The following is a 22,771-nucleotide window of genomic DNA, read 5'->3' as shown; positions in this document are numbered from 1 at the left end:
AGAAGATTTAGAGAGGTCGACTATGAAACTGGTGGTGGGACAAGAGAGGAATGGTGAGCCATCATCCATTTAATTATTAACTTTTGAATTAAATAAATAATTAGTTTTAACTTTGAATTGATATTTACGGACTACTATTTTATTGTCTTTGTATCCTCTTTCTCCCCTATTTAAATTATCATTTCTATCATATTTACTTCCTATCAACTTTCCCTTTGCCTCTGATATCACTGTGCTCTGTGCAACTCATTTATACTCTCTCTTCTCCTACTCCTAGAGGTTACCTTTTTAAAAATTCTTCCTTCGATAGATCTCTCAGGTTCTTTCTAGTGTTAAAAGTGAAAATGGGTGTTCTTGATCATGTCTCTGAAATGTTTGATTGCTCTCATGGTCACAAGATTAAAAAGCGCAGACAGTTGCAGGTAACCCCCACCACCTTCTTTCGTGTTCTAATTTTAGATCTTGATTTTTGAAAAAAAAAACAAAAAGAAGATTATTTGGGAAAGTGACGACTCTGCTAAGTTCGATGAGAAGGAAAGTTTTGAGTGAGATGTGGACTGTTTTCTTTCGTAGATCTCGTTGATTAGGTTCCATAAATATACAATTAAGGAGCAGTTATCTTAACTATGCTTTTCAAATTTTTTTATATCTCTTGCTTCTTAATTACTTAGAACAGAAAACTCAGATAGTTGGTGGAAAAATATTGTTTCTGAATTTGATTTTTTCTCTTTCTTCTTTCATTTTCTTAATATAGTTTACACAATTACAATCATGAAAATAGAATTTTGTTGATTTTATTTGAAGGTTTTTTGTGTGTGTTTGAATCTTTGAATTAATGTTATTAACGCCGACCAAATAGATTCGTTTTACTCTGGAACACAAGCTCCATCCATCTGTTAGATTTACACCGGGATTAGTTGTACTTTATTAGTATAATTATCTTCTCTGTCGGAATCTATGATTATTTATTTTTCTTTAAAAAAGAAAACAATCATAATCACGTGAACTAACTCTCACCAGTCATGATATGATTATCTCAGAGACGTTTACTACTAGTAGTACTATTTTGCTTAGATATTTTTTTTAAGTAATAGTATCACTTAACGTTTTTCTGTTTGTCGTTTTCTTAACATCATAAATTAATAGACGGTGGAGATCAAAGTGAAGATGGACTGCGAAGGCTGCGAGCGCAAAGTGCGGCGGTCGGTGGAAGGCATGAAGGGTGTCTCATCTGTGTCGCTGGAGCCCAAAGCCCACAAAGTCACTGTTGTTGGCTACGTCGAACCCAACAAGGTGGTGTCCCGTATGGCTCACAGGACCGGCAAGAAGGTCGAGCTCTGGCCCTACGTGCCCTATGACGTCGTGGCTCATCCTTACGCCTCCGGAGTCTACGACAAGAAAGCACCCTCGGGTTATGTGAGAAGAGCGGATGACCCTGGAGTTTCGCAGCTGGCTCGTGCTAGCTCCACTGAGGTCCGCTACACTACTGCCTTTAGCGATGAGAATCCAGCTGCTTGCGTGGTCATGTGATTTGTCATTCTAGCTGCATGCGTGGACCCTTTCAGCTGTTTTTTAATGTATTGGTGTGTTGTTTTTGTTTTTGTATATTAATACCACCATATGGTAGGTTTCTTGTGCCTAGTTTGGACTCTGTACTCGTAACGCTCTTTTATAATTGTAATGTTTTCCTATTTATGCTTTTGTTTCTCGTGTCTAGAGATATCTATGTCGAATTGACTTTTATCAAAAAGAAAACTGATGAAACGAAGACGAGTTCTCTTGTTCAATCTCCAGAAAACTACAAACGAACAACTGTTTCTTATTCCTTTGATATCTTACAGTCAACTGCTGTGACTGATAGAGCCCGTCTTTAAAAAAAAACAGAATTTTGGATCATACAACACCTAAACCTTTGTACCTTTGTACCTTTATTCCTTCAGCTGACGACTTTTATTCACACTATATATAATTGCTTCGGAATTTTCAAACGAATTTTAAAGGCAACCAAAATTATTCAAGTTTGTCTTTTGATTTTATTTTTATCCTCCATGTATTAATATGTTACTTGCACATGAAAAATATTGAACCTAATTTTAATAATTCATGGTTTAACAGAAATAACATTCAAAGTGCAAAATCAGAGTCTTCCGATATAAAATGTACAAAGAAGAGAGAGGGTTGGTGGTTTCTAGCCGCAGCCACAACAGAGAGAGATGCCTAGGATAGGTCGAACGACCCCTGCCCTTCGTTGATGGCGTAGAGCAGTTTCTTGTACATGATTTCCTGTTTCAGGTACAAACTCGTGTTCAGGCTCACCCCAACCAACCAAACACAGAAACCGTAGACTTAAAAAAAGAGAGACGAGTTACCTTTGTAGAATAAGGAGGGAGCTTAAGGTAGTTGGCGCAAGTCATGACGCTGGGAAGATCGTCGTCTGCTGTTTCCGAAGCCCCTGTCCCATTGGCAGCAGCATTTGAGGTTGATGAGAGCTGCATCAAGCCAAAAACACATCAATTGGAAGCAAATACACAACTTAAATCGAGTAAGAGCTAATTCATCTTAGCAAGTCTTGCAAACACAACAATGCGTCACGTGTAGATGTATTCTGATATATGGCTTGGTGGGTCTAGTTTAACATGACTAGAACCTCTTGGCTCAATTACAAAAACGCTTTTTAACCGAATATATAAGTAAAGGTTTCTTACCTTTCTCACAATCGTCAGCCTTGGGTTGAGAACAGCTAAGCCACCAGGAGGAAGCCTAGGAGCTCCAGTTACGAACTGGCAGAAAGCCCGCTGTTGATCTGCTGTTAGCTCTCCCATGATCTCCAATAACTACCGCCAGGGTGAAAATCAAAGTCAAAAAGGAATCAACAATAAAGAAGCAAAAAGCTTGATTGTAAAAGAAAATTGGTTTTTTAACAAACTAGTACGGAAAGTAACTTACGAAAATGATTGCCGGACTTTTTGCAGTATAACCGTGATCAAACTTGATATGTTCAACAAGAGTCTCCGCCTGCAATAAAAGAAAGGTTTTAGAAAAGAAAATTTTATCTAGTCGATTCGAGTCAAATGGGTAGTGGAAATTCAAAAAATAGATGAAAACTCACCTCCCACAACTCTCTACGACCACACAACAAGTAGTCCAGCTCAGAAGGGGTGAATATTTGTAGAGATTTTATGTCAAAGACCTGGTAATCATGTGTAAGAACAGAGAATTCTTGTAAAGATAATAAAGGTAAGACTAAATTATCATCAACCTGTTGTTTAAAAGATTATAAAGTATGAACCAAAAGAAACCACTCCTATGTAATTTAGAAGCCAAAGCCAAAGCCAAAGCCAAAGCCTACAGGAAAAGTAAGAGACAAAGCGGAGAGTCTGTGAAACTGCTAACCTGATTGAATCCAGATCTGAAGGCTTCAATCTGCCGGGCAACTCCTCTCTTGACAGTGGCATCAACGACCAGGGATATATAGTCCTCAAGACTATTAATATCAACCTGTAATAGAACAGAAAACAGTACACGGCATCAGCAACAATGGACAAGAACTAAAACAATAGTAAGATATCGGATGTAAAGCTTATTAGACGGTACAATGTCATCTCCTGGTCTCAATATGTATTCAGGGTAGCCAGGTAGGGTGAAGTCCAAGCAAAGATCTTCAATACGGGATCCACGCAAACATAAATCAGAAATCCCGCTACTGTTGTCACCACCGCCTGCTTCCAGATAGTGCTTACGGCCAACAAGAACACGAAGCTCTTGCAAAGTCTTGCCAAGTTCAGCATCAAATAATATAACATCATGCAAATCAAGCTCCTGTTCAGGTGAGTAAAGAAGCAGTAAGAAATTACGAACAACGTAAAGAAGTCGAAACTACTAGTCCACTCTTAGCTAAATAAAAAAAGTTACTGATAGTAAAAAACTCACTTGACCAAGAATGAGCTTATAAAAAGCTGTACTTAACGGGACGTCCATTAGCCGTCCATCTTGAAGTGCCTTTGCCATCACGCGCCCTAAAAGGCGGAAATATTCAACAACTTTATGAAACCGACTACCTTCAGATACGTCAGCAGTTGAGGGCCAGGGCCGAGGGAACAACCCAAGTGGTGCCTGAACTATATCTCTGTCCCTAGCTGCTGCTGATTTACCGTCTTGAATCTCATCTCTATCAGTTTGCATAGATAACTTGTCACCAGAATTTGATCTCCACATCCCAAGGGAAACCTTTTGCAAATCATGGCTTAGGAGTGTGTAAAACTCAAGTGTCGGGCCTAGACCAGTACCAACTTCACCAAAATATTCTACTTCAAGCACAGCTTTTTGGCTAGAATACATCTCCATAACTTTCGCAGCAGAATCTAATATTCTATTTCGGGATACACGCACTTTCTGGCGCTGCAATCTCCCTATTCTCATCTCTCGTTCATTTGTAGAACCACTGCCGTCAGCACCTTGCTGCTGCTGCAAGCGGTTCAATGCACGCGACAACCCAAAGGCAGTTGAATAGAAATACTGTCTCCGGGTCTGAAACGGAAACAAAAACGGGCATGCTGTAGTCAACTGGTAGCACCAAGAGGGAAGACTTCCACTGCACAAAGCAAGCGCGTCCTGGATCTGTCGAGCTAATTTGGGTGTAAGTTTGCTGTTGATGAATTCTTCATGAGAAACCTTTGCAGCAGTTGTATTCAGATCATCCAGACTTGTAATTTTACCCTCTGCAAAACGATCAGAAACGGTTTGGGCTCTTAAGCGAGGGCCAAGCTGATTTAAACCCTCTAATACACGTAACAACGCCAGAACATTATACGTAGAATTGGACTTCTCAAGGTCGCATGGAAGCTTTCCTTGTACGATACTATCCAAAAGAGATGCCCTATACGACTGAGCTTCTACGCTTGCATTAGTAGTAGCAGATTTGGTGGATTTAGATGGTGTGGTAGAACTTGCACCACCAGCAGACAACCTATTCGCTTGGCTGTCCGGCATCTGGTACATGATAGTATATATATCATTTAATCTGCTTCCATCACTGGAGATGAAATCGCTGCCACCGAGCCTGTCATCATCATCTTCGTCTAGCATAAGTTGTCGTTGCACAGCCTGATATATCGTCATATGCCTACTAAGTTGCTTTCCTCCCGCAGTAAACATCAACTTAGAGGACTCATCAGAACTTCGATTCAGGGTACGCCCATGTAGGTCTCTACTTCCCCTGATACCTCTACCACTGGCAGCTCCAAGCCCTGCCATCGCCGCAGCAGCGAAGGAGAGTGCACCCCTAGAACCATAAAGATTCCCAATGCCAGCATCAGTAGAATTAGATCCCCTTGCAGTTGCTGTTCCACTACTTCCTGCCAAAGCTGAATTCATCTGTCGGCCGCTAGGTGCTAGACCGGCTCCCTCATCATCCACTGCGTCTCCCAATTTTACATCATGAACCTTATCAGGGGTGCACATGGGAAGATTGTCATCCAAGACCTGAATTCAAGACCAGATCAATATGAGAAATTGTGGTATAAAGTTCATTATTCTCTTTAGTCAGTTCTAAAAGGAAAGGTGCCAAATAAGGTGAGCTCAATATGGTAAACTTATCTAAGAATACGGAAAGCTAGCAAGCATTATTGCGAAAAGTATCATCTTTCATGTTGTTAGCAAGAGAAATAATTGCGTCTGTAATGTACATACTGGGGAGGGAATACTTACATCCTCATCATCATCATCCTCATCGTCGTCAGAAATGTCTTCCTCTTCAATAACCAAAGCATCATCCATGTCGACGGGGGATATATCCATTTCTTCGTCCTGCAAGCAATATAAGTACGATAGTGCTGCATAAGCAGATCACACCACAAACATAATATAATGTTACACAATAAACAACCATGTAATCCAGAACTTTCTACAGTGACATACCTCAGAGCTGGAGTCTCCGCTAGCTGGTTTCATTAGTGTATCTTTGTCAAGAACAGCTTTCCTTTGAGCACTGCTCCTTGTCTGAGGCCCCTTATCCGGCTGAGCCGGCTTCATAACACCTTTACCTTTAGATGAGCTGGTACCTTTCTCGTGCACAGGTTCTTTCTTTGAGGCATCGCCTATTTTAATTGCAGATCTAGATCTAGAAGAATGACGAGTGGTGGAAGCTGGAGTTGACGAGGATGGTGATGAAACACCAGCACCGCTAGGTAATGTGCCTGGCTCAGTGTTTCCAACAGGCGCTGCTGGCTTCACCCCAGATTCACTGCGTTGAACTCGGGGCCAGAGAAATTCCTCCACTGCTGCTATGCTTGCCAAAGGATCTATGAGAACAATATTGGAGGAGTAATCACGTAGTGCCTTCTCTCCAGGTGCACGGCATAACCGCAACTTCAAAGGATGTGCCAAAGCACTCAATCCAGATGAGAGACGAGCACTTCCACTGAGTGACTTTGAGGGATGGCTAAGGACGACCGGAAAGCGTTCCAGTGAAGACAAAGCATCTTGAAGTTTCTGAATCAAAACAGTCATAGGAGGGATCTTTCCCTCATTACCATCAGAAGGAAGTGCAATTTCTAGAAAAGCTGTGAACCTTCTGAGCCCATCCTGGCGAAGTTTGGGCAAATCAACCTCGGAGATCTTCTCTTTGGAAAAGTATCCATAAGAAAAATAGTTAAGCAATGCTGCTACCACACCACTGCCAATAAACTCAAAAGTTGAGACACCATCTCCTTTGCTTAGCTCGCCAAGTATCTCGGAGATGATACCAATCAAGTATTCTTCTTTGCTAGCAGAAAAATCGCCGAGGCATGGCCCAGAGGCTTTAGATTTCCCCTTTCCTTTCACTTTATGATCATTTGTACCAGCAGTTAGCTTCGTGCAAAGATTCTTCAGATGCAAGAGATCATCTGTAACTCCAACATCAAATTCCCCACCATCAGACGGGAAGTGCTTGTCTTTGAATGCTTTTGCACAGGAGCTAACTGTTTCCCTTAGCATGAAGCTCGCTGTAGGAGATTCCATGGAATTATGGTTTGCACCTATACTAGCTGACACAGAATTCTTAAGCTCTTCCGACTGATTTCCATCAGAATTGGCGTTACTACTTCGCCGTCTATAACGCCTAGATCGTGCAGATCCAGGCACACAGTCATTTTCCTGATCAGTAGAAGCATGAGAACTAGGTTTACCAACCAAGACAAGTTGATCTACAGCATGAACCACCCCTTCCCTCACAAACACTTTCGAGAAAGTTTCAGGAAGTTTTTCCATCAGAATTTCTGCAACTTGTAGAGCAGGAACCAAGACTTGTGGATCTTTCCATGCCAAGACACTAGCCAAGAAGCTACATAGGAAAAATAATGTAAGAAGTTGCGCCATGTGATACCTAATTTAAAACATAACCAGCATACCTCGATATATTTGTGTCACCAATTAGAGATTGAATCATTTCTGGAGTGCTGAAATACATCAACTTTGCGATAACTGAGAGACATTTATGACGAATAGTACCATTGACACTAGAACCATAGATCTGTAGGAAAGAAAACAAGGGTAATTAGACATACAGGAGGTTGTATGAACACTAACTTGTAGCAACTGCAACAAAAAATTACCTGCACTAAAACTGGAAGAAGATCCAATCCAAATTGCTGCAGAAGTTCGGGTTGATCACTAAGTAATTTTTCTCTAGGTGAAACTTTGGGAGAATCTTCTTGTTTTCCTGAAGTACTTGGAGAAGACTTTTTTTGGCCTGAACCTTTCACTAACGCGTTTGCGCTAGTAGGAAGGGAGATACTTCCTTCTGGCAGTGGAGGGAGGAGCTCGTTCGCTAGGTTGACTATCTCAAAAATCTAAGATGCAAAACAAGAGTTATAATTCGGAAACAAAAGACCTCACATGATCATGTTCAAGAATATATTCAAGAATTAGCGAGTCATGGGATAAAAAAAGTTAAATAAACAAGACCGAGCACACTGATGAAGCGCTAAGCACTTTTATCTATACCACTTCTAACACCATACCAGAAAACAAGCATATGAAAGTTGAGCCATCGGTTACAACATAAATAAAGCTCAAAATACATGTACATAGATTATCATTGAGCTGAGTGTTACAAAAAAAAAAAGATTATCATTGAACTGAATAGACAAAACTCCTAAATGCAAGTGATCCATTTAAATGCAAGTGATCTATTTGAAGGTGTGTCCCCTAAGCATCTCACTCAACACACAATTTATGTTGATGATCTATTTAAAGGTGTGTCCCCTAAACAAAACACTTTTTACTGAATAGACTTTATCAGGAATTGAACAAAATAAAGTCTGTGATGTCAAAAAGTAAATCCGTACCTGATCTGCAGGCCTGCTCAGTGCTGGGGATATAGATGCATTAGCAGAGACACCGGAACCCGACAGAATATCCTTAAGAATGCTACTAATACCGAGAAGAAGTAATGTCCTGCACCCAAGAGGTGAACCGCTCGCACAGGTGGAAAGTAATCGGATTAATCCCTGTGAAAATATGATGAAAATGTCATCCTATGAATAACGAAATATAGAAAACACAAAAGAATTAACTCATACCGTGTATGTTGAAACACCGAGAGATGCTTGCCCACCTCCCGAGTTGCTAGCGGATATAAGAGTCGCAGCTTGAGTCACCAGGCCATGGTTGCATAATTCATCTAATTTATCAGGGGACGATGCAAATGCTTCGGCAATCCGAGTCAAACAGATAGAAGCATATTCCAAAACCTGCCACCGTACGAACATACTATGAAGGAAACTGGGGCAAGAGCAGAACTAGATAATACCACATTATAGCAAAAAAAAAGGGATCGTTTACCTTCGCATCATGATACTGAAGTAGGTTTGTCAGTACCGGTACAGCTTCCATAACATAATCAGATGCATCAGAAGGTAACTTCTTGCACATATTTGCAGCGGTAGATACTGCTACACGCTACAAAAAGTAAAAAAAAAAGTGCATTAGATAAACGAGTATGGAAAGCATTAAAGAAAAGTTACAAAATTACCCACCTGGACACCGGTGGAGAAGAAATCCAGATATGATAGCACTGCCATAAGAGCACCAGCACGCAAACAGGCCGTTGGGTGTTCCTGAGATATCTTTTTGAGAGCTTGCAGAGACTGTTGTAAATCACATGAAGAATAAAATCAAATTTCAAATTTCGTCCTAAGTAAACTAAAATATTGGATATGTACGTGTAGAAACTGCAGCATAAAACATTCCACAATATATATTCAGCAAAAAAATTCAAGAATTGTTAGGAAATCGAACCTGCTCGGCCAAGTCCATGTATTCTATTGTCAACAATCTGGCGACAAAGCACGAAACAGCCCCGTAATGAACAACAGCAGCACAAGAAGACGGCAAAACATCACACAGATGAGTAAGAGCCCTGGCAGCAAGAAGCATAATATCCGGATTGCTCTCATGGTTAAGTAGACCAACAAGAACCGGGACGAAGGAATCAACAGAGAAGGTGCTCAGGGAGTCTTCGGTCCCAATAGATAACATCTCGCACAGCTGCGTCAAAGCCTCGACCTGCTTTCCCTCTTCTCCTTCAGAGCGCAAGCCAGCGAGTACCTTCTTCATCCTCCCATTCAAGTGAGAAGACGAACCTGAGCCAATACCTGAAGAAGGAAGCAAGTCATCAAGTCCAGCTCCAAGCTTCCTCAGCAACCCTTGTAACGCACTGCTGGCTGAGCTCATGTTGGGATGCATGAATCCCCCGTTGCCATCCTCACTATCATTGTCGTCGTCCTCGTCAGCGGCGGCGGCAGCAGCAGCTGCAGCGTCCATGTTGAGCTGTTGCCTAGCTCTGTCTCTTTCTCTATCCCTAATCCTAACCTCATGCTCCTTCTCTTTTCCCTTATCAGAGTTAGTATTATCGTTTCCCCTGTTACCTCGTCCTCCGCCGCGGTGGAATCCAGAAGACTCGGTGGATGTGTCCATGGGAGTAACGGCGACTGTAGCGGTGGTAGAGCGAGAAGAACGAGAGCGGGTGGAGGAGGAAGGTGCAGTAGCGGCGGCTGAAGATGAAGAGGGAGACGAGAGGCGAGCGCGTTTGCTGCGAGTGGTGGGACCTGAGGAAGGAGGAGGAGGAGGAGAGGAAGAAGAAGAAGATGGGGCAGTTGAGGTCGCCTCCGCACGCTTGCGGCTCCGAGTTTCCATACAAAGGAAGAAACCCCCCACACGAGTCTCTCTTATTCAGAGAGATTCCGATCGCATCTCAACTGATCCAGAAACCGATCGGATTAAGCTCGCTCGAAACCCTAATTTGCTAGCGAGATCGATCGGAGCTAGAGAGAAACAAACCTATTGACGAACGAATTCGAAATCAACACGAAAGAGATCGAAATCGAGAGAGGGAGGAAGGAGGATCTTGATTTCTTTCGAGATTAGAAAACCCTAAATCGAGTAATGAGAGAAGAAAGGGATGAAAAGGGCTTTTGCGCAAAATATATATATTCAAGCGAAGCGAATACGATGCCGTTTTCCTCCGTCCAGCTTTTCGGACAAGAACTGACACGGGGATCCCCGCTACGTGTGATTCGTTTACTCCATTAAGCTTTATACGGTGTCGTTTTACACTTTATCATGGGCTGGACAGATGGAAACAAAATAAGCCCAAGATATAAGTTTGGGCCCAACCATCAGCTATAGATATATGCAAGCTTGCACGGGTTTAAGCCCCCACTATGGAGGGGTTCGCTTTCTTATACTTTGAACTCTACCTTCTCACTACTATCCATGGTATATATCAAACACATTACAATTAGTCATACACAAAAACAAAATACAAATATATTCTTCTTTTATGATTGTAGTAAGGAAAAACTAGGGTTTGTCAAGAAAATAAATATGATAATAAAATCTATCTATCTACTTATTTAATGAATCTACTCAATGAAATGCATGTGATCTATGCAGTGCCGTGCGAAGGGTTTTAAGGGCCTAAGGCAAGTTTAAAAAAAAAAATTACATACAACTATAAAAAAAAAAAATTTCTAATACGATATATCACCTTCGCGAAATACATAAGTTTAACACTTACAAAAATAAGTTTATTACGTAAATATGCAATGTTATGTCCTATAAAAAAAATATATGGATTTAGAAATTGAGTTATTCGATTCTCATAGAAAGTTTTTTTTAGAAAGAAATTTAACCAACTAAACTAGAATTTTTTTTAAATTTTGGGACCCTAAAAATGTAATATTATTCGGGGGCCTAAGGCGAATGCCTTTTTCAATACACTGTAGGCACGCCTCTGGATCTATGCAAAGATACAAATTTATTCTTCTTTTTTTCTTTAGCCATCACACGCTAATTTAAAAACTAAATGTAGAAATTTTGGTTGTTTGGGTTTGAGTTTGTTAATTGGATGAAGACATATATAAATTATTTTACATTTTTTTTTAAAAAAAAACATGACATTATATAATACATTAGTTCTTTTATATGCCCTTGTTTGGAACTTACAGATTTTTTTAATATATATATATATATATATTTTTTAATTAATTTAACCCGAAAAATAGAAATTACTATTCATTTATAAATCCAATTTGAACAAAAGTTCCCAAGACAATTTATTACATTCTAGGTAGATAGTTTCTGATGAACTCCTTCAACTTGTAAATGTCACTGTCAATGAAGCCCAACGAACAATAGAAGTATAGGTTTCAAGGGCCCTTACTGAGGGTGAGGGTCACACAACCGAGCTGTACACACCTCTATGTCGTAACACACATAACCAAATACGGTTTGAATGCACCGCCACCACCAGACCAGAGAGACTCCAATAACATGCAAAGACAATCAAAGTGCGCACCGCTGCAAAACATCAAGGTAGCTTCGACGACGCCTGGGACGTGAACAAATATCAAATGTTGATACATAGTTAATCAATAACTCTCTGAAACCGTCTCCATATTTGTGACCACAGACAACTGAAATTCAAAAATTGAGCTAAAATACCCTAAATCGGTGTCAACAGAGCAAGGGAACCCGAAAAACACCTGAAAAAACACATCTGGAATGAAAGCCTTTACTGAACACCCACGAATGAGCCGGAAAGGAGGCATAACCGAAAAGGTCTGAAGTGATGCCGTGAATAAATAGATGAAGACCATAGACGACCTCCAAAACCGCTGTAGATCTAGCGGATCCAACTTTCGAGATCATAAAACGCGAGACTTGAAAGAGCCTAATGCCATCTCCTCCTGCACACGAATCTCTTTTCTCACCTCCAGCCTCCAGGGAGTGAAACCACCGGAACTTACAGATTGGTTTGCGTTAGGGTATTAATTACCCGACCGTTTTATCAAAACCATGACACTGCTTACTAGTCACTTTGATAGCCACCCACTCATAAATGTGCTATAGTTGCATGAAGTTAAAAGTGAACCACATCAAAGAAAACTTGAATATGGTGAAATCGGCTATCAATCATATAAACTGCATGCATGCCTTTGTATATTTTACCCACGTCTTTATGGTATGACCTTCTTTTGCCCTATTGTTCGAACTATTTGGTAATCAAAGTATGGTTTTGCTTCAAATTGTCACATATGTGGCTTTAGGGGGTGGATAAAATTGATAAGATTCTTTTCGTGCTATAAATTGGATTCTTTGACCAAATATATAGATTGCACCAAATCTGGTTTACCTGTTATGCTTAAAATTAAATCGCATCTCCACCGAAACTGTCATAAATTGATTTACATTGCCTTGATTTAAAGTGTGTTTGATCTTCTTTTGTATAACTGTGTTTGAATAACATATTTCATCACCGTTGTTGAATTTGGAGATAAATAATCAAAGGCTCGGCAATGATGAAAACTCAACTGAAAAAGAGTAGCTAGGCACACAATTAAATACCTTCACATTTATCTTTTTTTTTTCCGTCTTAATAATTTAATTAAAAGGCCCAAAGTCCAAACTGAAACCATTACAAAAGCCCAAACAGGCCGGGCCAAATAACACCAGACCACCTAGCCTTCGGCCCAAACAAACCGGGCCTTGAGCCCACACCCAAACGCCCAAAGACAGGAAACCCTAAATCCCGCGGCACACCCAACGACGGCGGCGCTGCCCCATCCCCAACTAACCACCGCGCTAGCTTCAAGTCGCATGGGATCTATCATCGGAGAGCATCAGCCCCATCGCGATCTCGTCCGTATCCCATGCCGACTGATCCAACCACCCTTAAACACGATCTGCGCAGTCACAAGAGAACCGTCTACCATTGACCCAGCACCCCCGACATTCACGAGTCGTTTCAGGTGAGAGATCAAGAGGCGGAAGAGCTTTGAAGCATTGATTAACAGACTACACAGAGGAGGAAGAGCTAGAAAAAAAACCTACAAAGACTAAAGCGAAGATAAAGGACCAAAGCCGAGAAGAACGATACTAACTAAGCTACCGCCTTCCGGGAACAGGAGCCGGCGATGACGGTGCTAAAGGAGCCACCGTCTCCCAGAAACAAAGGCCGGCGGTCGTAGAGCTGAAAGAGCCTCTACTCCCCGGAAACTGAACCTGAAATCACGAGCCTGCCGCTACGAGTAACCGTTCTTCACCCCTCACCACGGAACCAGAGAAAGCAGCATCACCGCCGTATGGAGCACCGTACGAGCCGAGCCCTTCTTGGCGCAATACCCCAACCCAGATCCGTTAGCATGTCGGGAGAATCGGTAGATCGAAGCCCACAGCAGAGATCCTTGACTAAACCGAAAAAAGATGAACCACCGACGCCGGCACGCGCGCGGACGCGCCACCGGGCGTCGGGGACACCGACACTTTTTCTCTCTCGCTTCTCTCTTCTTTTTCTCTCTTGTTCTCTCCCGTTTTTTTAAAAATCTTTTTCGACCTTCACATTTATCTACACTTGGTTGATATGGACCTCTCTATATTATATCCAATCTTCTACGTATTTGTATAAGTAGATATGTGTGACTGTGACCATATTTATGTATTATACTATTATTAATCCCCCACCGTCACCAAGCAATAAGCATTCAACTTTTTTTCACGTATTCGCAACGGAAACCGATCATAGTAATATCTTGCATTCTTACTCTGCTAAAATTAAATTCCTACAGTAGTTTATAATATAACTGTTACGAGCTCTTTTCGGTTTTCAACTAAATCTATCTCAAGATAAAGGTGGTCATATATAACATAAATACGCAATGTTAAAATTAAAATATGAATCCATCATTAAAACAATTGAAAATAAAAAAGTGGAAGGTGAACCAAACCCCACTTCCCCAACCGCATACGGACTTAAAAATAGGATATAACCATCCAACTCTTAAACATATCACTTACGCCAAGAAAATGACAAAATTGTTAGCAGTACTATATATCATTATAGCGCATCTATAGTATACTCGTTATTTCACACATCGCTATTTCGTCCACATCATTTACAATCCCATTAGGCCATTATTACTAATAAAAAATGTTATTCTACTACATATATGCATAAAGAATAATTCAGCAGAACTATGTAAACGATGATGTTTAAAAAGCTCCTTGCGTGTAGTGTTTATGTATTTGTTTTTTCATAAAACAATACTAGCTAATTGGTCTATTTTGGTACAACTTGCTAGTTGGCCTATTTTAATATATTGTAAAGAAAACAGATCAAGAAAATCAATTAATTAGGGTAATTGGTGAACGTTAAAAGTGAATCTGGATTTTGATGATTTTATTCAAATGTAAATGAATAGAGCTTCTGTTTCTGATTTGAAGAATCTCTGCCCCTAGCTGAGAATCTAACATTCTAGAAGAGCGCCATCATCATGCATGAGGTGAGTGATTGTAGACCAATAGACTTTAAAAATTGAAGTTCAACAACTTTCTCTCTTTTTCGTTTTTTCCATCTCAATTCAATAAACCATTATTATTTTAAAAGTCTTCTCAAAATTTCCACCTAACTTACCAAATTTCACAATTTAGTTCCACTTTTGTCTAAAGTATATATGGGTACGCATACATACACACAATAAAATTAATGTACTATTCTACTAACTACTGTAATCGTTCAACTTTTTTTTCTTACATAGTCACATGTGTTACAAAAATACGATGGAAACAATTAATTTTCCAACTTTTCATGTTCTACAAAAGGTAAAAGTGATATATACGACTAGTGGTATTATATCCAGTCCAGACTGTACAGTTGGTGGTTAAAACTGTTTCTAAAATATTTGTTAAGTCTTGGTTTACAAGTCTCGAATATTTTTAAAAAGTTAGTTGGATTAGAAAACCATTCTAAGCCAAGGTTCTAGAAGGCACATTCTTATGTCCAAAAGATTTATATCTAAACATGTTTATATATGTATATTCTGTTTTGGTGGTTTTCTTATAAAGAAAATATGTTGGTGGTTATTGTTGTATATTGTTTTAAACTTTTTGCATACATATAAAAGAAACATGACCATGATCACAAATATGCTAAACACGAAGTGCTTGTCATCTGAGATAAAATTTAGAACCAACCATATATTTCTATAATATCGGATCCGTGGCGCAATGGTAGCGCGTCTGACTCCAGATCAAATGGTTGCGTGTTTTATTCACGTCCGGTTCAAAACCCCGGTTTATACATGATCCTAACATTTTTTTCATCAAAAAAAAAATATTTCTATAAGTTATACCATGCCCACATAATTAGTTACTTGATAGTGCTTTAATTTGTGTTAGCGAGTAATTGTATTAGGGTTTCTAAGATCTATGTAGATTATTAAAAACAATAATTAACAGAGTGCAGTCTATACACCCAGTACAAACCTCACCGCCTACAGTTGACCTGCACTTGTTCAAAATCACTCATTAACTTTTTACCTACTCCCACAACTTAATTGCCCTCCTCTTCATTATTGCTACCAAATTTATTTTAAGAATCCACTTTTTTTTTATCAAAAGAATCCACTTTCTTATTTATATTATGATAAATTTTATTAGGGGCGATACCTGGCGGTAAAGGCCATTCCCAAACTTTCAGTTTACCGAATTTCGGATTTTGTATGTTTAATTGAATTTTCTTCTTTCCTACTTTTATTACAAGCTTGATCATGCAATTAAAACGTGCAAACATTGGTAAGACTTACCTGATGTACTAATTAAATCGGTCGAAGTTAAAGTTTGATTTGTCAACACTAATACTATGTCAGTCGAAGAATTTAGATGATATTAATATCTTTTTCTTTTAAATGTTTGTTCTATGAAAGAGATCAAAATTGCTGTAAATGCAAGGAAAAATAACAAAATTGTTAAAACATTTTGTAAATATGTATTACTAGCGATTTAATACGATACTTTTCTTTGGTTAATGTATTGCGGCAATAAAATATTAAATTGTTGTCACTTGTCATTTTTATTAGAAATTTTTTTTTTCTAAAGACCATGATGCCATATATGTCAAGCTCTCACTTATTGTACCAAAACGAAAGGCCACCATACACTACCCATTCAAATCCATCCCACCAACTCACATCTAGAAGCAATTATAAAGTTCAACTCTCTCTCTCTCTACCTCTACGCCTCTATCATCTAGAAGCAATTGTATACAATCTATGTATATGTATCGCTCTACAGCTTTAAGTCAAAACCTTATATAAACTATACACCAAAGCTTTGAACCTTCAACCAAACCCAAAATCCAAGTGCCCCACCAAATGCCTTAATCATCTTCCACTACAAAAAAAAAAACAAGTTAGTCCCTTTTAGCCAAAACCCTCGCTAAAAGCCAATTCCCAGTATACATATAAAGTAACATAAACACACTTGATTAATTCATACCTCTTTATATTTATATATGCAAGATTTTCATATCAAGAAATAATAAGATCTAAACACAGAAAACAGAAAGAAAAAGTATGGGAAGGTCACCATGTTGTGAGAAAGCTCACACAAACAAAGGAGCATGGACGAAAGAAGAGGACGAGAGGCTCACAGCATACATCAAAGCTCATGGCGAAGGCTGCTGGAGATCTCTCCCCAAAGCCGCCGGCCTTCTTCGGTGTGGCAAAAGCTGCCGTCTCCGGTGGATCAACTATCTCCGGCCTGACCTAAAGCGTGGAAACTTCACCGAGGACGAGGACGAGCTCATCATCAAGCTCCATAGCCTTCTTGGAAACAAGTGAGTACTTATAGTCTATAGGGACTTTCTTTTTAAAATTTCATGCAAATAAAAAGAAGCTTGAACTTTTGATGCTAAACTTGTATCTATATATATATATATATATTATTCTTGTTTTTATTTTTTCAAAACTAATATATTATTCTTGTTGTAGATGGTCGCTTATTGCCGGGAGATTACCGGGAAGAACAGATAACGAGATAAAGAATTATTGGAACACACATATACGAAGAAAGCTTATAAACAGAGGGATTGATCCAACGACTCATAGACCAGTCCAAGAATCATCATCAGCTTCTCAAGATTCTAAACCTACACAACTAATAGAAGCAATAACGAGTAACAACACCATTAACATATCTTTCACTTCTACTCCAAAGATGGAAAGCACAAGCTGTTTTCAAGTAAAACCAGAGAAAATCTCAATGCTTACGTTCAAAGAGGAAAAAGACGAGTTCCTAACTGAAGAGAAGTTGCCAGATTTGAATCTTGAGCTCAGAATCAGTCTTCCTGATGTTGTTGAGGGAAAGTCAACAAGGGCCCGTTGTTTCCGGTGCAGTTTAGGGATGATAAACGGCATGGAGTGCAGATGCGGAAGCATAAGATGCGATGTAGTTGGAGGTAGCAGCGGCAGTACTGGCAATGGGGGTGACATCAGCCACGGATTCGATTTCTTAGGGTTGGCAACGAAAGAGACTACTACTACTTCTCTTTTAGGTTTTCGAAGCTTGGAGATGATATAATATTAATGTCAAATTATGCCAAGTGCGTAACTGTACAAACTTTTTTTGCCTATAGAATTATTTTTAAGGTACACTATTATTATTCATCATTCACTCTGTATGAATTTTTTTACTGTTGGATTTTAAACTACACATAGAACATATTTCTTACTCAACAATTTTCTTATATCGAAATTTTTCATTGCAAAAATATTAAAAATGTACCTGTTCCAGGAATTATGTGTGATAAAATTTTTCCATATATAGAGAAACCAACATAGTTTGAGTTAGTAATTTTAAGTGCTTAAACAAACCTATAAGGAGTGTAGATTATCGAACTATTTTCAACGAGAATAGAAAGAAAAAAATCGTATTATACAATTGGTAAGATAAAATTTCTTGTGGTTGAGATTAGTTTATGCAGTTAGAGGTTGGTTGCCTAAAAAGCCTCATTATCCAATGTTGGAGATAAGCCAAATCAGGAGAAAAGATTATAAGTATATGGTTTCCGCATATAATAGTCAGATTACAAAGAGATGATATCTTTTCATTTAAGCTCTCTAACAAAAGATATATATATATATATATATATATATATATATATATATATATATATGAAGAATGTGAAATGGAAATAAATCCAACCGATTCATGACAGATGGAGAGTGAGGCTTGTAGATAAGTTGTAGGAGCAACATTAATATTAGATATAAAAAAGGAAAATAACATAAATGAAGGAAGCAACAACCAAACCAATAGACCCTTTCTTCTACCAAACTCTATTTATTTCTCACTACCCATCTTCCTACCAACCTATATACCAACCATTCATCATCTTTTGTCCACTTGCGATGCATATAGACATATTAATACATTTTTCACAATTCCACATGCATGCATACACATGCAATATACCCTGCTGCTCATATATGCATGCATACAAACTGCTTGAATTTAGAAAGTCGTGACTCGTAGTAAAGTAAAACATTTTTCTATCATAAGATGCTTATTAGACCGGTGTTGGATATGTTCGTTAAACTCCCAAAACTTTTGAAGAAGTCCTCTACTATATCTCAAATCCCAAAATAATAGATACAACTATTTTTCATTATTATATATTGATTACGTGATCAGTAAGTTGCTAGCAATACTAATTGCGATGACTTTACTTGCACCGGGGATTAAGCATGGTATACATCATTCTGTTGAAGAGACGAACTGAATAATGATGGTATGAAGTCTAAAATTACCTCTACTCTAACCAAATTTTAAATGTCTTTTTTAGTATTTGATATGGAAATTTTTCGTTTTGAGTGATCCCATTTCGAAAGTTTGGATTATCAATGCACATTCGATAGGATATTTTGGAAATGAGAGGGATGGAAGAGAAGAGTGGCGAGAACTGAGGATAAGGAGAAAAAGGAAAAGGACAAAAAGCCAAAAGATGACCACACAAGTGAGGAAGACAGACGCACCTGCCTCCTCTTCTTCTTTCTAAAAGCATTTATTTAATTTTGATATTAATTTGTTATATTTCAAACCAGCTTTTTCAAAGATGTTAGGTAGATGCATTTAGAAGCTTCCGTTAGATTTTTATTTTATTTCTTATATTACGTAGTTTTCCTTTTTAATATTGTAGCTGTGAGTCTTGCGACTCCTTTTGTCTTTTCCCTACCTTGCTCTATTAAGGGAAAAATAAAAATTTGTAAATTTTTATTGCCGTAAAAATGGTTGGCCCGGTCCCTTGAGTGTCTTAAAACTCGGCTTCATACTTCCTTATCCCATATGTTTGCGACCTTACTCTCTTCTAATAGTGTTCCATCAAAAATTTGTATGCCATGTGTGTTACCTTGAGTGAATTTGTATTTTTAACTTGCGATTTTATCTGTTTAGTAACTGGTTTTTTTTTTTGCGCCTAGACCGAACTACCGAAATGATTCAACGATTCGTCCAGGGGTTCATGACTTGCCAAGGCAGACACGACTGGACTTGTATTTCTTGACCAACATTTAACATTAATGAAAAAGCGTGAGAACAAACAAGGTCATAAAGGCAGAGATTAATAAGAGAGTTCTTCTTCAGTCTCATATGATCTCTCTATCATACCAAACCAAACAAAAGAGAGGCATTTTATTGAGAGCCATGATGATACGTCTGTCTCCTTCTTCACTTCTTCTCATCCTCACCTTTGCTGTTACTCTCTTCCTCGTTACGCTGCAAATTTTAACATAATACATTATCACGGTGTATCTTCATTATCAACCAAGAAAACTTGTTCAAACCAATGCAAGACGCACCTTTGATTCGTCTGGCAGAGACGCTAGCAGCGCTTGAACCGCTGGATCATTTGGATCCACCCCTGGAAGCTGTGTATTGACAAACAGTTAGGACCAATCTACTTTTCCCTTTCGCTTTGCTTGTAAAAATTCAGACGTTTAATTAAGTAAAAGCTTACCGATGAGAGAACAGATGATATGAAAGCTTGATCTCCTAAGAGGTTTCCAGCACCCGTAGCTTCACCTGACTCTTCCCCACTCATTGACATTTGCAGCGCTGCACATGGACCAGATTCAAACATAAGGGTCTTGTCTTTACTCAAAACACCCAAAGCAATAAAAATTTATCTTCTAATTGTCACATTTACAAGCGAAGGCTACTTTTCATAGACCACTAATATGATTTTACTACAAAGCTCTACTCACCTAAAGCCAAATCCTGGTCCTCATCCGCCGCTTCTGACATGTTTACATCACCTACGGACATAGCAATTGCCTGGTCTAGCAATGCGTTGTCCTCATCCTGCCACAAATTTTTGATTAATAATAAAGTTGTACGGTAAACAATGCTTGCCTGTGGCTATATAATAATAAAATACTACTAAGAAGGATAGACACACAAAGTGGCTAACGACTAACCATTGGTTCAGCGTTCTTCTCGGTTGTCCTAGCAACCGTCTCCTGTGAGGCCGAAGCTGTATCCCCGTCTTTGTCTTTCTGACCTGCCTCATCGGCTGCCTTCTTAGCAGCAGCCTCTTGCCTTGCTCTCTCCTCCTCCATGGAGACTCGAAGGGCAAGAGCAAGTTCTGGGTCGATATTTGGATCCACACCAAAGTCAAAGTCACCACCCGCTGCAGCTGCAGCAGCTGCCGCAGAAACATACCCACTTGCACCCTCATCACCCGTGAATACAGGTGTGCTGCAAGAAAATTTAAGAGTTAACACATTATAAAGATAACTTCAACTACAGACACAGTGGTAACTGGTAACAAAACACGTATAGATAAAAACAAAGTTCTTTAAAGACTCCAGAGCTCATACAATGCCTTTCTCAAATGTATGAACTGTTCCAATTACAATCTACCTAAAGAAGGAAGAAAACTGATGATACCTGAGAAGCACATCAGAGAGAGCATTGGCCCCAGAAGGAACATGAACAATGTGGCTTCCGTCATTGTTATTGACAGCTGCAAGGAGGGCCTCAAGTTTCTGAGGTTTTTCCTCATCATCATCATCTCCAAAATTGACAATGTCAAGAGAGACACTATTCTTCTTGAGCCTTTTCCCAACAACCTCCAAGGCCTTCTTTTCATACTTGATTGGGCTATAAAAAAGCAACACAAACATCAGATAACTAAACACAAAATAAACAGATAACTATGCATGAACACAAGAAAGTCAGAACCTTCCAGCAAAAACAATAATCCTTTGGCGTTGATTCTTGTTTTGACGATGCTTAAGAGCTAGCTGAGCAATCTGTATCGCAGCCGTTAAGTTAATCTCCCCTCCCACCTCAAGTCCTGAAAAAAAGATGGTTCAAGTTAGCAAAACTGATGTCAAAAAAATTGTTTTCCAATCTCTTTCACTAGACTCACCATGCATACACGCCAAGATTTTGCCAAGATCAGAGGTAGGAGTTGTCAAAACTCTAACTCCTTTCCCAGCCATTGTCAAGATCCCCACTGTATTCTCCGGATTCGACTGCAATTGACAAAACGAAAAAAAAATCCCTAAATTCACAACCAACAGCACAATCGAAAACCCTAATCGAATCAAAGTGTTCAACTTTTTACCTGGGTTTTGGCCCCACAGAGAAGATTAACAGCTTCGGTTTGAGCCTGTAGCCTAGAGGGAGAGTAATCTCCGTTTCGCATCCACTCGGAGTTGTCGATGCAAATCATAGTCGCCTACGGATTAAATCAAACATCCAATCACAGCGAATCAAACAAGGGGAGATCGATGAAGAGATCGAAATCAGAAGCAGATGGAACTAGAAAATCACCTCGAGAACCATCGTGTCGAGAGATAGAGAGAGAAGCTTCTTCGAATTGCGTCGCCGTAGAGAGAAAGTCAGGTAGCTTCTGAGATTTAGACCGATGATAAAGCGCTTGTGCTTCTTAATATTTTACTTTGCTCTTTAAGACCCTTGTATTTTTATGTTTATTTCAGTTTTGCCACAATGACTCGATGGTAACAATTTCACCCCCCATTGTTTTTTTCTGCGCTCAATTATCAACATTTACCAATTTGTGGATATAACATTTCAACCTCATCTTTTTTTTTTTTGTCAACATTTTATTATTAAGCAAACCAAGATATTACATAACTTTGGTTTTTAGTTCTTGCTTCTTTAGCTAGTGCATCTACAACATTTAAAAAAGATCAGGACATAAAGTGAAAAGTGAAATTACAAGCTCTTGATATGTTGTAGATGTCTCGTATCATAGAGGCAGCCTCCGTGACACGCTTACTGATGATGGTTTCTTCAGCATAAAACTGATTTAACTCATCTATTAATTGCTTACAGTCGCTAATAAAAGCGACATTCTCATACCGTAAGCTTTTGATTTGTTGGACTGCCATTAACATTGCCATTACCTCTGTTTCTATAGATGTAT

General features: G+C 39.1%; 4 protein-coding genes across 4 annotated transcripts; 2 read left to right on the top strand and 2 right to left on the bottom strand.

Moving 5' to 3' along the window:
• Window positions 1-156: 156 nt before the first annotated feature.
• On the top strand, window positions 157-1,714 carry LOC103835176 (heavy metal-associated isoprenylated plant protein 26). Its single transcript, XM_009111294.3, has 2 exons — window positions 157-422; window positions 1,147-1,714. The coding sequence occupies exons 1-2, from the start codon at window positions 345-347 to the stop codon at window positions 1,528-1,530; spliced, it is 462 nt and encodes a 153-aa protein (XP_009109542.1). The 5' UTR covers window positions 157-344; the 3' UTR covers window positions 1,531-1,714.
• Window positions 1,715-2,010: 296 nt separating this feature from the next.
• LOC103835175 (E3 ubiquitin-protein ligase UPL3) lies at window positions 2,011-10,468 on the bottom strand. The gene is made up of 17 exons (XM_009111293.3): window positions 9,280-10,468; window positions 9,018-9,128; window positions 8,824-8,940; window positions 8,562-8,732; window positions 8,328-8,489; window positions 7,593-7,829; window positions 7,389-7,510; window positions 5,917-7,321; window positions 5,707-5,805; window positions 3,931-5,481; window positions 3,595-3,819; window positions 3,394-3,498; window positions 3,110-3,190; window positions 2,947-3,015; window positions 2,706-2,834; window positions 2,370-2,489; window positions 2,011-2,283 (listed from the first exon to the last, which is right to left on the bottom strand). Exons 1-17 carry the CDS (start codon window positions 10,174-10,176, stop codon window positions 2,218-2,220), a joined length of 5,667 nt encoding a protein of 1,888 aa, XP_009109541.1. The 5' UTR covers window positions 10,177-10,468; the 3' UTR covers window positions 2,011-2,217.
• Window positions 10,469-16,377: 5,909 nt separating this feature from the next.
• LOC103835174 (transcription repressor MYB4) lies at window positions 16,378-18,053 on the top strand. The gene is made up of 2 exons (XM_009111292.3): window positions 16,378-17,155; window positions 17,310-18,053. The coding sequence occupies exons 1-2, from the start codon at window positions 16,893-16,895 to the stop codon at window positions 17,896-17,898; spliced, it is 852 nt and encodes a 283-aa protein (XP_009109540.1). The 5' UTR covers window positions 16,378-16,892; the 3' UTR covers window positions 17,899-18,053.
• Window positions 18,054-19,866: 1,813 nt separating this feature from the next.
• On the bottom strand, window positions 19,867-22,371 carry LOC103835173 (26S proteasome non-ATPase regulatory subunit 4 homolog). Its single transcript, XM_009111290.3, has 10 exons — window positions 22,156-22,371; window positions 21,947-22,060; window positions 21,749-21,854; window positions 21,559-21,673; window positions 21,265-21,477; window positions 20,793-21,072; window positions 20,580-20,676; window positions 20,333-20,430; window positions 20,175-20,243; window positions 19,867-20,091 (listed from the first exon to the last, which is right to left on the bottom strand). Exons 1-10 carry the CDS (start codon window positions 22,165-22,167, stop codon window positions 20,044-20,046), a joined length of 1,152 nt encoding a protein of 383 aa, XP_009109538.1. The 5' UTR covers window positions 22,168-22,371; the 3' UTR covers window positions 19,867-20,043.
• Between the last annotated feature and the right edge of the window lie 400 nt (window positions 22,372-22,771).

Source organism: Brassica rapa, chromosome A08 (assembly GCF_000309985.2).
Source record: "Brassica rapa cultivar Chiifu-401-42 chromosome A08, CAAS_Brap_v3.01, whole genome shotgun sequence".
Classification (NCBI taxonomy): domain Eukaryota; kingdom Viridiplantae; phylum Streptophyta; class Magnoliopsida; order Brassicales; family Brassicaceae; genus Brassica; species Brassica rapa.
Note: the sequence above shows the minus strand (reverse complement) of the source record. Positions and strands in the feature narration are given on the sequence as shown.

What these genes read in the sequence shown, in the direction of transcription:
- LOC103835176 (XM_009111294.3), top strand. Translation starts at nt 345, where the DNA reads ATGGGTGTTCTTGATCATGTCTCTGAAATGTTTGATTGCTCTCATGGT. An exon ending in AAAAGCGCAGACAGTTGCAG is followed by an intron (nt 423 to 1,146) that starts GTAACCCCCACC and finishes ATAAATTAATAG; the next exon opens with ACGGTGGAGATCAAAGTGAA.
- LOC103835175 (XM_009111293.3), bottom strand. Translation starts at nt 10,176, where the DNA reads ATGGAAACTCGGAGCCGCAAGCGTGCGGAGGCGACCTCAACTGCCCCA. An exon ending in TTCTTCCAGTTTTAGTGCAG is followed by an intron (nt 7,511 to 7,592) that starts GTAATTTTTTGT and finishes TCTTTCCTACAG; the next exon opens with ATCTATGGTTCTAGTGTCAA. An exon ending in GGTGACACAAATATATCGAG is followed by an intron (nt 7,322 to 7,388) that starts GTATGCTGGTTA and finishes TTTCCTATGTAG; the next exon opens with CTTCTTGGCTAGTGTCTTGG.
- LOC103835174 (XM_009111292.3), top strand. Translation starts at nt 16,893, where the DNA reads ATGGGAAGGTCACCATGTTGTGAGAAAGCTCACACAAACAAAGGAGCA. An exon ending in CATAGCCTTCTTGGAAACAA is followed by an intron (nt 17,156 to 17,309) that starts GTGAGTACTTAT and finishes TTCTTGTTGTAG; the next exon opens with ATGGTCGCTTATTGCCGGGA.
- LOC103835173 (XM_009111290.3), bottom strand. An exon ending in TCTGTGGGGCCAAAACCCAG is followed by an intron (nt 21,855 to 21,946) that starts GTAAAAAGTTGA and finishes TGTCAATTGCAG; the next exon opens with TCGAATCCGGAGAATACAGT. An exon ending in CTCTGCCAGACGAATCAAAG is followed by an intron (nt 20,092 to 20,174) that starts GTGCGTCTTGCA and finishes TAAAATTTGCAG; the next exon opens with CGTAACGAGGAAGAGAGTAA.